We start from the raw sequence: 16,932 nt of genomic DNA on the forward strand, positions 1-16,932 counted from the left end.
CATGGGCTATGGGCCTATTTGCAAAGTCCATCTAGTAAATAGTACTTAATGTGTTAATTGAATCATTTGGAACACACAGAAGAAAAACACTCTAAACCCTCCTTCTCTCTCTCAAATCGTCCTCTCTCTCTTTGGGATCAAGAGCAGCCAAGGTGCTGTTGTTTGGAGCTTAATTCTTGTTCATTTCCGGCCTTGATTCATATTGGTATGAACCTCCTTATAATTTCTTACAACTTGATTCATAACCATGTTCTAGTTTTATGATTTCATCTTCACTTCTTCTCCTTATTATTTGATTTGTAATTGTATGTTATACATCATCTCAAGATCCTATCTTCACCCCATATATGGTGGATGATGGATCTAGGGGATTACAAGTGGCAAAAGATCATGGAAACCCTAAAAGGGAGAATGGTGATTTTATGTGCTTTATGTTCATTTTCATGTTGATTATTATTACAATCTTGTGGCAAAATGAAATCCTAATGATACCTAACCCTTTTAGTACCACCATGATCATGGGGACTAAATTGGGATGATGAACACATCTTAAAATGTGTTTCAAAAGGAGAAGGATGGATAAGCCAAAAAGGAATCACGGGTGTCTACGATTCTGTTTTCCATCAGATCTGTAGTCATTTTGTAAAACTCATATTTTGAGCTCTAGAACTCAAACGGACCCCAAACCAGTTCCAAAAGTTACCAAATTTAGTTGGCTAACTTTCTTAAGCAGGCCAACCTCACTGATAAGGACTTTATCCATGGGAAAGAATGGCATCTTTGCTGTTAGGTCTGATCCGGGTCTGTTCTGATATGTCATTTTGCTTTCAGCATTCCTAAGGCTTGGAAAAGGATCCAGAGTGATTCCAAGTTTTTATATGTTCCTTATATTATTAATTTAAGATCTGGAGCAGATGGGGTGTTATTTCCAATTATAAATTGGTTAGAATGGATCCATACTCCAGATCAGTGGGCAGTCACCAGCTTTTGCTAGTGTTGTGATTGTCCACAATGTGAATTTTATATCTGGAGTTTGAGAGACTCTTTTCATTCAATTCCAACTGTGAGACTTTCATTTGTATGTCCTTTACTTCTCTTAATTTTGGTTTGGACGAATTCTAATCACAAGTTGGGTAGAATTGGCCAACATCACTTGACTGTATTGTTGGAGACAGAAGTGATACACCATTTTGTAAAATTCATATTTAATTCATATTTTGGAGTTAGAATGAGTTCTTTATAGTTCTGGAATCCTGAGAAATCATAGTTTCCTATAAAATTTAGTTAAAGCTATGTTTCTGTTTTTAATTTTGGAGTAAATCCGTTTTGAACAGCATGTCTGTTTTAGAGACCTTGCTGTGATTACTCTTTTCTCAACTCATAGCTTCATTACTTCTCCTTTCTAACCTTTAGTCCTTCTTAGGTGAGGTTTTGAAGTTTGATCAAGCTTGGTAGCATTATTTTATTGTTAGCTATCCTTACTAATCACTCGAGGTGATTTCTCCCACACCGTTGTATTGATGATTGAGTTTGCTAGTTAGCTTGTGTGTGATTATTTGAATTTATTATAAAAGCATGCTATAGAAGTATTGTTTCAATTCGTACATGTGCACTCTATGTAACTAATCATGCATATGGGGACACCACCAAAGGATACGGATTTACCGGTGCGGTGGGTAGGTAAGATCACCAACGTAATACTCATCGTGAGGTGCGGTGATTAGGGCCAAGTGATACGGGATCTTCCCAGTGCGGTTCAAACCTACAAGTCCTTCTTGTATTATTGGCGTTGATTCGTTCTTTGCCCTTATTATACAACTATAATTGGAAAATGGATTAGGGTTAGTAAATATGAATGTTAGTACAATGTTTGTGTTTGAACTCACTAAGCTTTGTGCTTACGGTTTCCCTTATAACTTTTCAAGGGTTAAGATTAAAGAGGCTAAGGCTTGACATGGAGCACCGGGACATCGCTACTAGTTATTTTTGTTGGGACCTTATTATTATTATTACTTCCGCACTTATTTTATATGATTATTAAGTTGATGGATTATGTTATGACTATTCCAGTTGTTTTAATTTAATTTATGATGGGTTTTTAAAGTTTAAAATTTTTGCAAAAAATTTGGGTGTCACAAAATGTCCTGCCATATTCTCTTTTCAAATCAATCGGTGTAGGAACATTGAGCAAAACCGGTGTGATCATCCAACTTGCCGACCAGTCTTTGGTACACCCAAAGGGTGTACTAGAGGACGTGTTAGTGCAAGTCGATGAATTTATCTTCCCGACTGATTTTTATGTCTTAGATATGGGAGATGATGACTCTCCAAGTTCAAGTTCCATACTTTTAGGTAGACCTTTTCTTAAAACTTCCAGAACAAAAATTTATGTCTACAATGGAACTTTAAGCATGGAATTTGATGGTCAAGTTATCAACTTCAATGTTCATGAAGCAAAAAAGGTTCCTACCGAGGTTCAATCCGTCAATCTTGTGAATTTGATCGAGCCCTCAACTAAAAAGGGTTTAAGTTTGTCTAACAATGAATTTCTAGAGTTAGTTTAGCAAGGAAAACTAGACAGGGACAAAGCCAAAGAGCTTGCAAAGGAGGTCAATATGGATAATGAGGTGTTGGAGAGTTTGGAGTTTATTGATGACAAGAAGCATGTGAGGAGTGATGATATAAAACCCAAGCCATCCACCAAAGGTAAAATCCTTCCACCGGTGGAACAAGCACTAGATCCGGGAGCAAAAACTCCACCGGTCCCTTTAAAGCTAATACATGTCGAGAAGGAAAGCACTCAACCGGTCATCAACTCAAATAAACTATCAAAGAAGGAAGAGAGTGAGTTGATAACCATGCTGAACAAATACCAAAAAAGGATTGAGTGGACAATCTCTGATATTAAAGAGTTAAGTCCTTTTTGGTTTATATGCAAAAAGAAAGCCAAAGGAAGGTTGAAAGTTCCGTTGAAGGAGGTGGCAAGAAGATTGATGTGTTGGAGAGGCCCGCATACTTAGAACGAAGCATACTCGGGGGCAACGTTGAGCCAAAGACTTAAAACAAGGGCGGCTAACTGGGAGGCAACTCGGGGGTATTTTTGTCTTTTTCTTTAAAAACATTTCCATTTCTTTGAGTTTTTGGTTTTTAATGTTCCAAATGAACTTAAGCATGTTTTTAAATCACCAAGCGGACCTCGGGATGCAAAACCATTTCATTTGAAGGAGAGAGGATTTTTTTGGGTTCAAAAAGTGGAAAGTGGCAAACAGAGCCGTACACAGCCCGTGTTCATTTTTGCCTTATATTGAACACGGGTCGTGTTCAAGCGAGGCAAACATTTTCGCAGTCAGAGGGGTACACGGCCCGTGTCATTTTTCCCTTATGCCCAACACGGGCCGTGTTTAGCCATTTTCAGAATTTTAAACCCCCAACACGGGTCGTGTGATTTTACACTAAAAGAACATGGTCGTGTTCGTGCTGCAGAACAAATGTGTTTTAAGTATAAAAATCGGCTTTTATCACCCCATACACGCATAACTCACCCCCGAAACAATTTCTCTCTTCCAAGATCCCCTAGGTCCGAAACTTTCACAATCTGTTTTGTGTTTTTGGGCTTGATACTTTATGTAGGCAAGCTTGGGGAGGTTGAAGAGGAGGTTCCCACCAACTGTAAAGCTCCAAGAACGATTCGTTAAATTCCTTCCATATCTTTAACCGTTCATATTTTGCTTTAAGATGCAATATGTGTGCACTTGTGACTGTTTTAGACTCTTACCCAACCTAACAACCATCCCCCACCACCTTCCAGTGATTAGAAAGGTTGTTCCGCCCTCTCCAAGCATCGGGGACGATGCTTATCTTTAAGCTTGGGGAGGGGTAGAGGTGTACACTAGGTTCATTCATGCATTTTCAAAAAAAAAAGATTTTTATACCATGTTTGTTTTGATCCAACCCAAGGCATCCTAATCTTCTAAAATAGTTGAATTGGTAAGTGAGTCGTATGCCTGGAGATTAGACTTGTTCTTTTTATTGAAAAATCTCAAAGCAAGCTAATTGCACATGAACACACCTCCCGAAGCTACTCATGCAAAACAGAAAATGAAAAGGTTGTCAACACCGGAGCATAATGACAGGTATGAGTCAATCTTTTGGACACGTGACCGATCTTATGAGTAGTAAGTGCTTAATTGGTCCTAAAATGCCAAATTCAAGAAAACAATAAAAGAATATAAAATTTCAGTCTCCCGAACCTTCCAGCGCTCTAAAAAGTCCTTTCTACTAGTTCCTTTTTATATACCTTGCTTGGGGACATAGTTTCCAACTATACTTACGGGTCTTTGCATGTTGACCTCAGTCCCCCAAAAAATGTCTTAGAAGCCCCTCATGGTAATAGACCGTGAGATGTCCCCATAATAGAAAAGTCAAAGACGGAAATATAAAGAAATAAGCCTAGAAAAAATAATAATAATAATAATAATAATAATAATAATAATAAATAAAAATAAAAAAATATTAAGTTAATCTGTGACCTTTGGAACTCGAATAAGTAAGCTCTGAGGGGTGTTCTACATCTAATCGCCTAAAGCTGAATTGTTTGGGACTGATTGGGTTGAAAGTTCGCTACACGGGTTACATGGAAAGTCATGAACTTAATAATAACAAAAACAAATATAGATATGTATAGGTATCCAAATAAAGCTAATTTGTGGCCTTTGAGGTTCGGGCGAGTAAACCCGCGGGATCTCTTTAAATTTAGCACACTAAGGTCAAATGGTCTGGATGTGTTGGTTGGAAGTCCGTTACATGGATTTCAAAGAAAGCCATGAGCTTTATTTGTAGGAAAAACATAATTAGATAGTTTGTATATATTTATTTTTATAGTTTAATTGAATAATATATTTAGGAAAAATGCTTGGCTGCAAAAAGATTCCCTTGAACTTGGACTTGAACTTATGACATTGGCACTGATTGTTAATTACTTTGACTAGTGTAAGTGGTTTGAAATTTGTAACCAATCTGGGTAAATTTTAGGGAATTCTTAGAAAATATTTTTTAGAAAAAGATTGTTGTTAATCAACAAATAGCTGGAGTGGGTCATTGTTACATTTTTTAAAACAAAGATGATTGAGCATATTTTTGTCACATACATTTTCACGAGAGTAAGACCATAATGTGTTCCATGAATTGACTTGATGCTATTGAAAGAGAACAAGTGTTGTGATCTTTGATTCTGTTGATTTGCGTTAGGGAGTGGCCAAAGTCTTATTTCTATTGTCATATAATATTTTGAGACCAATGCCAAGTTGACTCAAGGCACGACAGATACATTTTCAACTATGCTACAAAAACGAGGTTAGATGGGTTGAATCTTTTTCATGATTGTTTTGATTTTTGCATTACGTTTCAAAAGGTTCTTGATTTTGATTTTTGTTTCTTTTCTTTTCTTTTATTTTCTCCGATCTAAATTTTTCTTTTTCTTTCTTGAGGACAAGAAAGGTCTAAGCTTGGGGAGATTTGTTAGGTGCAATTCGTGCACCTTTTTGCACACCTTTTAGTCCCATTTCATGCATCTATTTAGCATAATTATTCTTCCTTTTTCTTGCATTTCATCATATTCATGTTAATCTCTAGAACAACCTTATTTGCACACTTTCATGTCTTTTTCAGGTAAACCGGAGCTTGGAACGCGCTTTGGGAAGTGTCGGGAAGCATTGGTGAAGATTTCAGGATGATCGGGCGAAGAACAAAAAAGCTGGAAAAATCAAGTTTGGAATTGGAGTCAGAGAGGTACACGGGGCGTGTTGAATTTACATTGAAAAGTGGGCACAGAGCGTGTTTGACCAAGAAGAAGTTGTTGACCATGCTGAACACGGGCCGTGTCAGTTTAGTGCAAATCAACACGGGTCGTGTTGGCTGCTGAACACGACCCGTGTCAGTTTAGCCTATTTTAACACGGGCCGTGTTCGACCCAAAAACCAACTTTTGGCAGTTTTTCCTATCTTTCATATTACGGGTTGAGGGTCATTTTTTACACACACACAACATATCAGAGCACCATTAGAGAGGAGAATTCAAAGGTTTTTGCAAGGGTTTGTCCGTTAATCATTTGGAAACATTAATTCTCGTTTTTATAAGTTGTAATTACACTTAATTTCATCTTTTAGACTTGTGATCTTGTTCTAGCCATGTGTGGCTAGAACCCTAGTTTCTCCAATTTCATGTTTTGACTTCTTGGTAGTGACTTCAATCATATGACCTGATGTTTGTTCTTAATTTCTATCTAGTGAATTTGATTTAGCTTTAATCGAATGTTTGATTTTAATTGTGATTCTTATTGGCCATTTGAATTAGGGTTAGTTCATTCAAGTTATCTCTTTTACAAAATCCATAATTGTTTTGTGAAAGTGTTAGAGCTTGTTAACACTTCCAAGTTAATTAATTTGAATTAGGATTAGGTTAGTAAGGTTAGGGTTAATTAAAGAGCTTATTTTGGTTAATTAATGTGGTGAATGGAAAGTGTTAGAGCTTGTTAACACTTCCAAGTACCAACTTAGATAGAATTAAGCAAATATCATGTTATCTTGGAATCACATTGCTAAGTTGTCATACATGAGGATGGAGTCCTTACCATTTCTGAATTTAATTCACCCTTTTAGTTGATTACTTGTGTTTTTAAGTGTTTGTTTTAATTATTTTATTCTAACCCCCCCCCCCCCTCTTTACTGTTGGTGACCATAGTACCTTGTGCAAAGAGGTATAGACTAATTATCCTGTGTCTCTGTGGATCGACCTTGCTTGCCTTGTACTACCTTTTAGTGCAATATAATGGGATTCTTTTGGAGTATATCGTACCCCTTTATTTGTTGGGTTTGACACGCCTAACAATCGCCTCATAAATTGTTGGGCGAATGTCATCTGGATGCTCATGCAATGTCTGGTACAGTGGGTTAAAAGCCACATGTACATTAGGCTCTGGCTGTCTAGCTGGTTGTCTGGCTACACTGCTTGATGATGCTACCCTTGATCTCTTTGTTGGCATCTTGTTGAGATGATGTTTTTAGTGAAGGAGAAGAACTAACTTGAAGCAAACATCCGAAAATAAGTCAAAATTTTGAAACCATAGTTTCTGTGGGTTTTGAAATCAGCCCCAAATAAGTGATTAGAATGTGTAAATCTTGTAATGTGATGTTTCTTACTTAATTTCTTGAAGATTGCAACAAAAATCATGAATTTTGGTTGAGTTTTGGCCAAGAAATCGAAGAAAATGGGCAAAAACAAGTGGGTTTTCGGCTATGACAGTTTAGAGAAGAAGAAGACCAACAATTATGCAGAAAACGACATAAAACGGGTGAAAAACGCGTCGGCGTCTTAGACGCGTCTCAGGACGTCTCTCACAAACATGGGTATTTTTTTTAATTTCGCGTGGAATTTTGTTGAGGGAAAAGAAATGGTAGCCCGACGGTGTCTTATACGGCGTCTAAGACGCGTCCTAGGACATCTGAAGCTACAATTTTTAATTTTTATTTTTTTGCTGTTTTTCACAATTTTGACTGTCTGGGAACGTTTTTCGGGTATTTTTCAATTTTTTTTTAAATTTTAAGCAAAATTTAAATACCCCCTCCCCAACTTTAAATATTGGATCGTCCTCGATACAAAAAAAATTAAAACACACCAAAAGAAAAATAAAAGTAAAAACACACCAAACCACGGGTTGCCTCCCAAAAAGCGCTAAGTTTTACGTCTTCAGCCGGACGGTTTACCTCGACTAAGTTATTTCTGAATATTGGGGTACCTCGAGCGTTGTTTTCTCCACGAGTGTCGTTTCGCCATCTACCATTCGAATGTATGGTTTGAGTCTTTGTCCGTTCACCTTGAATGGTTCACCGCCTTTTGTGTCCTTGATTTCAATGTCTCCATTATCCGCCACATTTGTCACCACAAAAGGTCCACTCCATTTACTCCGAAGCTTTCCGAGGAAGAGTTTGAGACGAGAGTTGAATAGCCACACCAATTTTCCTTCAACGAATTGTTTTCGGACAATATGTCAGTCATGAAATTCCTTCATCTTTTCTTTATAGATCCTTGAGCTTTCGTAAGCTTCTTTTTGAATCTCTTCCAATTCAACAAGTTGGAGTTTCCATTATGTACCTACATCACTCAATTTAAAGTTAGCATTTTTATGGCCTGCATGGCATGGTGTTCCAACTCCATCGGGAGATGACATGGCTTTCCATAAACAAGCCGATACGAGGACATGCCAATGGGTGTTTTATAGGCCGTTCGATATGCCCATAATGCATCATCTAATCTTAATGACCAATCTTTTCGGTCGGGACGAACAGTCTTTTCCAAGATTCGTTTTATTTCCCTATTTGACACTTCTACTTGTCCACTTGTTTGTGGGTGATATGGAGTAGCTATCCTATGTGTGACACCATAGTGTTTAAGTACCTTTGCAAAATGCCAATTTTTAAAATGGGAGCCCCCGGCACTAATAATAGTTCGAGGGATTTCGTGTCTAGAAAATATGTTATTTTTAACAAATTTACAAACAACACTATGGTCTTTCGTGCGTGTAGCCTTGGCTTCGACCCATTTTGATACATAATCAACGACTACAAGAATGTATAGATTGCTAAAAGAAATGGGGAACAGACCCATGAAATCAATGCCCCATACATCAAAATTTTCAACTACTAAAATTGGGGTCATCGGCATCATGTCCCGTCTTGAGATCCTCCCAACTTGTTGGCAACGAATACAAGCTTTAACGAATGTATGTGCATCTTTAAAAATAGAGGGCCATAAAAAAACCGCTTTGTAGAACCCGATGCCCTATCTTTTTGGCACTAAAATGCCCTCCATATGCATATGAATGACCATGTTTGAGAATATCTTTTTGCTCTGTATGTGGTACACATCGCCTAATCACTTGATCTGCTCCATTTTTGAAAAGATCCGGGTCCTCCCATATGTAGTAGTATTTTGTTTGAGAGTGGAAGAACCTCCTTTGTTGAGCATTCCAATACGATTGAGTTTCCCCTGTCACAAAGTAATTCACTAAATTAGCAAACCATGTTATAGTTTTGACAGCAAGAATATGCTCATCCGGAAAATTTACTTGAATAACTTCCATTGAATTATAATTATTAGTTATTCTAGATAAATCATCTGCCACAACATTTTCGGAACCCTTTTTGTCCCGAATTTCAAGATCAATCTCTTGAAGACGAAGGATCCTTCTTATGAGACGTGGTTTGGCATCCTTCTTTTCCAAAAGGTGGCGAATGGCACTATGGTCGGTAAAAATTACAACTTTAGATCCCCATATGTAAGATCTAAATTTGTCAAGTGCAAACACGACCGCAAGCAACTCTTTTTTGGTAGTAGTGTAATGCAATTATGCATCCAAAAAAGTTTTACTCGCATAACAAATTGCAACGGGTTTTTTATTCACCCGTTGTCCCAAAACTGCCCCTACCGCGTAATCACTCCCATCACACATAATTTCTAAGGGTAAAGTCCAATCGGGTGATTGAAAGATAGGGGCTTCAAAAAGTTTGTTCTTTAATGTGGTAAAATATTCGAGACATGCTTTATCAAAGGAAAATGGTGCGTCTTTTAAAAGTAAATTACAAAGAGGTTTTGAGATTGCACTAAAATCCTTAATAAATCTTCGATAAAAGTCGGCATGCCCAAGAAAAGAAAGGATGCCTTTTACCGAAGTGGGTGGGGGAAGAGTAGAAATAATTTGTACTTTGGCCCGGTCGACTTCAAAACCACGCTCGGAGACAACATGGCCAAGTACAATTCCCTCCTTTACCATGAAATGACTCTTCTCCCAACTTAAAACCAAATTAGACTCGATACAATGTTTTAAAACTTTTTCTAATTGGTCTAAGCATGTATCAAAAGATGATCCAAAAATAGAAAAATCATCCATGAAAATTTCTAATGCATCCCCCACCATGTCTGAAAAAATAGCCATCATACATCTTTGAAATGTGGCAGGGGCATTACACAAGTCGAATGGCATCCTTCGGAAAGAAAAGGTGCCATATGGACACGTGAATGTCATTTTGGATTGATCCTCGGGGTGGATGGCAATTTGATTATACCCCGAGTATCCATCCAAAAAAGAATAAAAACTTTTACCGGACAATTTCTCAATTATTTGATCAATAAAAGGGAGAGGGAAATGGTCCTTTGATGTTGCAGCATTGAGTTTGCGATAGTAGATGCAAACTCTCCATCCAGTGACCAGTCTTGTTGAGATCTTCTCTCCATCTTCTGTATCTACCATTGTAATGCCCGATTTCTTTGGCACTGTCTGTGTCGGGCTCACCCAATCACTATCAAATATTGGGTAGATAATACCTGCATCAAGCCATTTCAACACCTCCTTTTTAACAACTTCTCACAGATTCAGGTTAAGCCTTCATTGTGCATCTCGGGATGGCTTTGCTCCAGGTTCAGTGATGATTCGATGCATACATGTGGCTGGACTAATTCCCTTCAATTCTGCTATGGTCCATCCAATTGCTTCCTTGTACTTGGAAAGCACCTTCAATAATGCTTCCTCCTGTGGACCTGTCAAATCAGAAGATATGATAATTGTTAAGTTCTCGTTAGATCCTAAAAAAGAGTATTTAAGATGTGAAGGTAGAGTTTTAAGTTCAAGAGTGGGTGGCTCCTCCAAAGATGGCTTAAGTGGGTCCGAAAAACTTGTTGGCAATTTTTCAACTTGATAACTCCATGGTGGCCTCTCTTGCTCAATAGCATTTTCAAATGCCTCCTCAACCATCTTGATGTCATCCAACTCTAAAACTCCGTCCATGTCATTAGAAAGAAAAAACTCCAACGGATTGGGGTGTAAGATTTTAGGAGTGAATTGATGCACTAAGTCATCAACCACATCCACACGATAATATTCATAATCTGATGGTGAGTTAGGAAACATATTTAAAATATTAATTCTAAGTTTCCTATTTCCAAAAGAGATATCCATTGCACCCATTCTACAATTAATTTGTGCATTTATTGTTGCCAAAAACGGACGACCTAAAATAATAGAAGGTTGACTTTCTTTATAAGTGCTCTCGGTGTCAGGCACAAGAAAATCAATTGGGTAATAAAAATCTTCCACCTTAATGATGACATCTGATAATATACCCCGGGGAATTTTGATTGACTTATCGGCCAATCGCAAAATAATATCAGTTTGTTCCAAAGTGCCTAAGTCATGTTGATCAAAAAGATTTCCCGGGATTATATTAACACTAGCTCCAAGATCAAAGAGCGCCTTTTTGATATTAATATTACCTAGGGTAACAGAAACTAAAGGTGCTCCAGGATCCTTAAGCTTGGGTGGAAGTTTATTTGATATTATGGAACTTGCATGCTCGGTTAAGTCAATCTTTTTAGGGAGGTGTGCTTGGAGTTTGCGTTTTTGAACACACCAATCCTTCAAAAATTTAGCATAAGAAGGTACCTCCTTATTAATTTTGACTAACGAGATATTTATTTTAACTTGACTAAATAGATCCCACATTTCTTCCATTTTCGGCCATCGCTTCCCAAAAGGGAAGGATGCCGATTTCTCTAAAGCCGAAGGGTATGGTGCGGTATTAACCTCCACACCATGCTCCCTAATTTTAGAGTCATTTTTACCCTTATCTTCTTTTTGTTTTTTCAGATTTAAAATCTTTCTCAAACTCTTCTTTTTCGTCAAAGATGACTTCAGTGTCACTGTCATTATCTAAGGTAGGAGCACTTACCTTGTTGTCAACCTTTTTCCCACTACGCATGGTGATTACCTCGTTCACTTGATGCTCTTTTTCGAGTCTTTGGGTGTGAGATGGGTTGACTGTTGTGGTGCTTGGAAACTTGCCATCTTCTATTTTCCCAATTTGATCTGCCAGTTGAGCAATTTGCTTCTCGATAACAGCTATGGACTTGGAGTTAGTGTCAGTTTTCTGATATGGTTAGGTTATGAACTCCATGATTTTGTCCAACTTGTTGCTATCAGTTTCCCCCTTCTTTGATGTTCCACCTTGGTTAAAGTTGGACTATTGGAACTGTTTTGGTTGATTTTGGTTTTGGTAATTCCCTTGACGGTTGTTGATGTTGAAATTCCCATTGTTGTTGTAGTTCCCGCCTTGGTTGTAGTTCTGATTAAATGATTGTGGATTATTTTGGAATTGACCATAGTCTTGCACTTGATTGATTTCCTCTTGACTCCTCATGCACTCATTTGCAATGTGTCCTGAATCTCCACAGCTTACACATATCTTCTGTCCCTGCGAAAAAAACATACCTTTCTTTTTGCCTAGACTAGAGAGTAGTAAGTCAAATTTTTTATTTAAAGAATTAATATCATATTTGACTTCATTTTTCCAGTTTTTGTCTAGTCCAATTGAAGCAACAGATGAAACCGGGTTGTCCTGTTTCTTAGTTGAGCAATTGATTTTCGAACCAAGACTCAACTGCTCCAAGAATCGCCAAGCGTCTTCACTATCTTGCATCATGATAGTGTCGTGCCGCCAGATGAGGCATTAATCATAGTTTGATTGGCAGTGTCGACTCCATCATAAAACAAACGTACAAGTTGCCAATGGGGAAATTCATGATGGGGACATGAGCGCAATAATTCCTTAAGGCGTTCAAATGCATCATGAAATTCTTCATTGGGTTTTTGTGCAAAATCCGATGGGTTTTGAGCATTCTAACACTTCCTAAGTGTACATGCAACCCTAATAACCTTGGATCTATGTTTGTCTGATTATCATGCAAAGTTGAATTCCAAGTTTATATTCATATCTAGCATACATGGGGAACATTTTTAACTTGAATGAAAGATAGAATAACATACCTTGTTGTTGCTTATGATCCTTGAAACCTTGTGAGCCTAGCACCCCAAGTGTGATGCCTCAAATGCTTCACACAACACCAAATGCAAAGGAGTAAACTTTTGAGAGAATCTTACACTTGCAAAATCGGCTCTAGCCCTCTTGTTTCTTAGTCTAGCCAATTTTGGTGGATGAGATGGTCTTTATATATCGTGACACATCTAGGGTTACACCATGTAAACCCTAATGTGTCATGGCTCTTCATTTCCATGACCCATAGGTTTGTAACTCCCATGGAGCATCCTATGGGTTTAACCTAACTTGATAATCCATGGAGCCTCTTATCCCACTATACAAGTTATGTATGATTTACATAATCAACCCATATATTTAATTAGTTATCTTTTGATCACTTAATTAATTCTAGATTAATTCTTGATCAAACTAATTAAATAATATTATTAATATATTAGAACTTATAATATATTAATAAACCATAAGTGTTATTTCTCTTATTTTAGTTTATCCAATTGCATGGTGCCATGCAACCCAAATGGACCATGCCGGGTCAGGTCAAGTACATACCAGAAATAGTTATGGACTTAGACACCTTATCCAACAGTCTCCCACTTGGATAAGTCTAATAACTATAATTGCAAGTATGACTTCAGAAACCGATTGGTAATCGTAGCTCTTTCAAGGTCTCTCGGAATTGAGAAGATGTTGATACACCATTTAAAATAAGTGATCATATAATCCTATGTTCTAGATATCAGCCGGACAAATACATGGAACAATGTCCTACTTATTGTCCAGCAGTTTGTTTCCCGATTTCTGGTTTGTTTGACAAAGAACTTAATTGAACACATCAACTTAGTTCTGACCGGGCCCGGTACATAGGTCAAAACAAAATCATCGAGGGTCCCAGATATCAGCTTCTAATCCAAGAAGGAACAGATAAACTTCGACTCATATGTTTGTTCTACTACTCATTGAATTATACACAAAAGCACGTTTTATAACATCGAGTTACCAATGCATTTACGTACAATCAATGCATAACCAACTCATAAGTAACAAATCATATCTCTAGGTTTGAAGACTTATATGATATTACCGAATCACGATCACTCGAGATAAATTCCATGAAGTGATTCTAGTGAGCGTGGGTTGAGTCCAATGCTCAGAACTTATGAACACTCATGAGTGTTGTAGCTAGACCTGGCAATGGGGCGGGTTTGGAGCGAATCGACCTTAATCCAAACCCTTTTAACAAATTCCAAAACCCGATCCAAACCCGCTCCGTAACCCGCAGGGTTTTGAATAATCAAACCCATACCCTTATCCACCGAATCAACAGATATCCAAACCCGCCCTGTAACCCATAGGTTTTTTGAATAATCAAACTCATTTTACTTAAATCATAAAATCACATTTGTTAAATAGAACAAATGTTGATTTAGAAAACACATTATGTACTCGAAGAGTTTCAACTGGAATTAAAATCATTATTGTAGTTACTTTCGATTGTTTTTTGACCATCGATTGCATTGACAAAGAATAGCAATTACAAATTTTCTTCCGATTGATAAATGAATTTATTGATTTATAAATGAAATTGGTGATTAGATGATGAAATATAAATGAAATGACATCATGATTCTTCGGAGAAGACTGAAAGTCTAGAAGTTGAGTCCTCGAGTCCTATGTAAAACCAGTTTAGTCTTTGGACTTTCGATTGGAATTTAAAGTAAAACTAAGGAAATATAAAATATAAATGTACAATTCTAAAATTTATATGGGGCGGGTTATAAATGGAGCGGATCGGTGATGATCCATACCCGACCCTTTTAATAAAAGGGTTAGCAGGTACAGGTCGTTAACGGGTAAATGGATCAAAAACTATGCTCCAAACCTGTATAATTGTTAAGGGTTTGGATCGGATCAGGGTCAAAACCCGCTCCATTGCCAGGCCTAGTTGTAGCCATGTCCAACAACTTAGACCTCTGCAACCGATCATGACAGTCTTGATTCATACCTACTTCCGACATATGATCGACTGTGGAGGTTCGAATAATATGATATACCAAACATAATTATTCTGGAAGTCAAAACATGTAAAAGAAATATAGTAAACGATTGACAAGAGATAGCAACACTTTACTCATAAATAAAACACCTTTTATTCATCATCTAATGTCAATTACACTTTACACATTTCAAAATTATCTAACTGTTAAATCTAATATCATCCTTCAGCCCTATGCTCCGAGCATGCTGGAGATGCTTAACCCGAGTCAGTCCCTTCGTGAGGGGATCTGCTGGATTCTCATCCGATGATACCCTCTTTTCCACGAGGAGTCCTTCTTCTATTCGATGTCTGATGAAATGGTATTTTCTATTGATGTGTCTGGATCTCCCGTGATCCCTTAGTTCCTTGGCTAAGGCAACTGCACTTTCACTATCACAGAAAATTTCCATTGGCTCCTTAATAGCTGGTACAACTCCAAGGTCTCCAATGAAGTTGTTTAGCCATATTGCCTCCTTTGCTGCCTCGCTAGCTGCTATATACTCTGATTCTCAAGTTGAATCAGCCACTGTCTCTTGTTTGGAACTCTTCCAAGAAATTGCTCCTCCATTTAAGGTAAAGATCCAGCCTGACTGAGAGTGGAAATTATCCCAATCAGTCTGGAAGCTAGCATCACTATACCCTACAACTCTCAAGTCATCACTCCCACCGAGGGTAAGAACCCAGTACTTAGTCCTCCGTAGGTACTTGAGGATATTCTTTACCGCAGTCCAGTATGCCTTGCTAGGGTTCCCCTGATACCTGCTAACCATGCTCAAGGCAAAGGCTACATCATGTCGAGTACACGTCATAGCATACATGATCCTACAACCGAAGCATAAGGTATTCGACTCATTTCTGCTATCTCAACCTCAGTACTAGGGCTTTGTGTCTTACTCAATCTGGCGTTACTCTGGATGGGTAACTCTCCTTTCTTGGAGTTCTGCATGCTGAATCTTTTCAGCACCTAATCCAAGTAGGTACTCTGAGTAAGTCCAATTAGTCTTTTACTCTGGTCTCTCAAGATCCTTATCCCTAGAATATAGGCAGCTTCTCCTAGGTCCTCCATAGAGAAACACTTCCCAAGCCAAGACTTAACTTCCTGCAGAGTTGGGATGTCATTTCCTATAAGTAGTATGTCATCCACATACAATACCAAAAAGCTAACTATACTCCCACTAGCCTTGACATATACACAAGATTCATCTTCACTCCTAGAAAAGCCAAATTCTTTGACTTTCTCATCAAAGCAAAGATTCCATCTACAAGGTGCTTGCTTTAGCCCATAAATGGATTTCTCAAGCTTACACAATCTATTAGGGTACTCTGTATTGACAAAAGCCTCTGGCTGACTCATGTAAACATCCTCAGCCAACTTTCCATCAAGGAAAGCGGTTTTGACATCCATTTGCCATATTTCATAGTCATGAAATGCAGCTATGGCTAACAGAACCCTAATAGACTTAATCTTGGCCACTGGAGAAAAGGTCTCATCATAATCAACTCTCGGAGTTTGTGAGAAACCCTTTGCAACCAGTTGTGCCTTATAAGTGTGTACATTACCATCCATGTCGGTCTTCTTCTTGAAGATCCATTTGCACCCTACAGTCTTACGACCTAGTACATTCATAACCAAGTTCCAAACTTGATTGTCATACATGGACTGTATCTCGTTGTCCATTGCCACTTTCCATTTGGCTGACTTAGGGCCCGCCATGGCTTCCGCGTAACTGTTAGATTCATCCAGACCTATCAGTGTCTCATCACTGATAAGTGTATCACCTTCCGCAGTAATATGGAATCCATAGTAATGCTCAGGTGCATTCCTAACCCTTGTGGAACGCCTCAGAGGTACAGACTTGTCAATTGGCTCAACAGGAGTCTCCTCCTCAAGTTGAGTGCTAGGGTTTGAAGTTACTTCACCACTTGACTCTTGAATTTCTTCAAGGTCAACTTGCCTCCCACTGTTTCCTTGGCTTATGAACTCTCTCTCTCTCGAAAGACAGCCCTCCTAGC

The 16,932-nt window shown here is 38.1% G+C and overlaps 1 protein-coding gene and 1 non-coding gene across 2 annotated transcripts; one reads left to right on the forward strand and one right to left on the reverse strand.

The window, feature by feature from the left end:
- Positions 1-10,438: 10,438 nt before the first annotated feature.
- LOC145059975 (uncharacterized) lies at positions 10,439-11,755 on the reverse strand. The gene has a single exon (XM_079007725.1). The coding sequence runs from the start codon at positions 11,753-11,755 to the stop codon at positions 10,439-10,441; it is 1,317 nt and encodes a 438-aa protein (XP_078863851.1).
- Positions 11,756-12,620: 865 nt separating this feature from the next.
- On the forward strand, positions 12,621-12,723 carry LOC145060851 (small nucleolar RNA R71). The gene has a single exon (XR_013687033.1). It is a non-coding gene; the product is annotated as a small nucleolar RNA R71 (small nucleolar RNA).
- The last annotated feature ends 4,209 nt before the right edge of the window (positions 12,724-16,932 follow it).

This window comes from Lactuca serriola, chromosome 6 (genome assembly GCF_051521515.1).
Source record: "Lactuca serriola cultivar US96UC23 chromosome 6, Lser_US96UC23_V15, whole genome shotgun sequence".
In the NCBI taxonomy this organism is placed as follows: Eukaryota; Viridiplantae; Streptophyta; class Magnoliopsida; order Asterales; family Asteraceae; genus Lactuca; species Lactuca serriola.

Excerpts from the sequence above, each read along its gene's own strand:
- LOC145059975 (XM_079007725.1), bottom strand. The coding sequence starts at position 11,755 with ATGACAGTGACACTGAAGTCATCTTTGACGAAAAAGAAGAGTTTGAGA.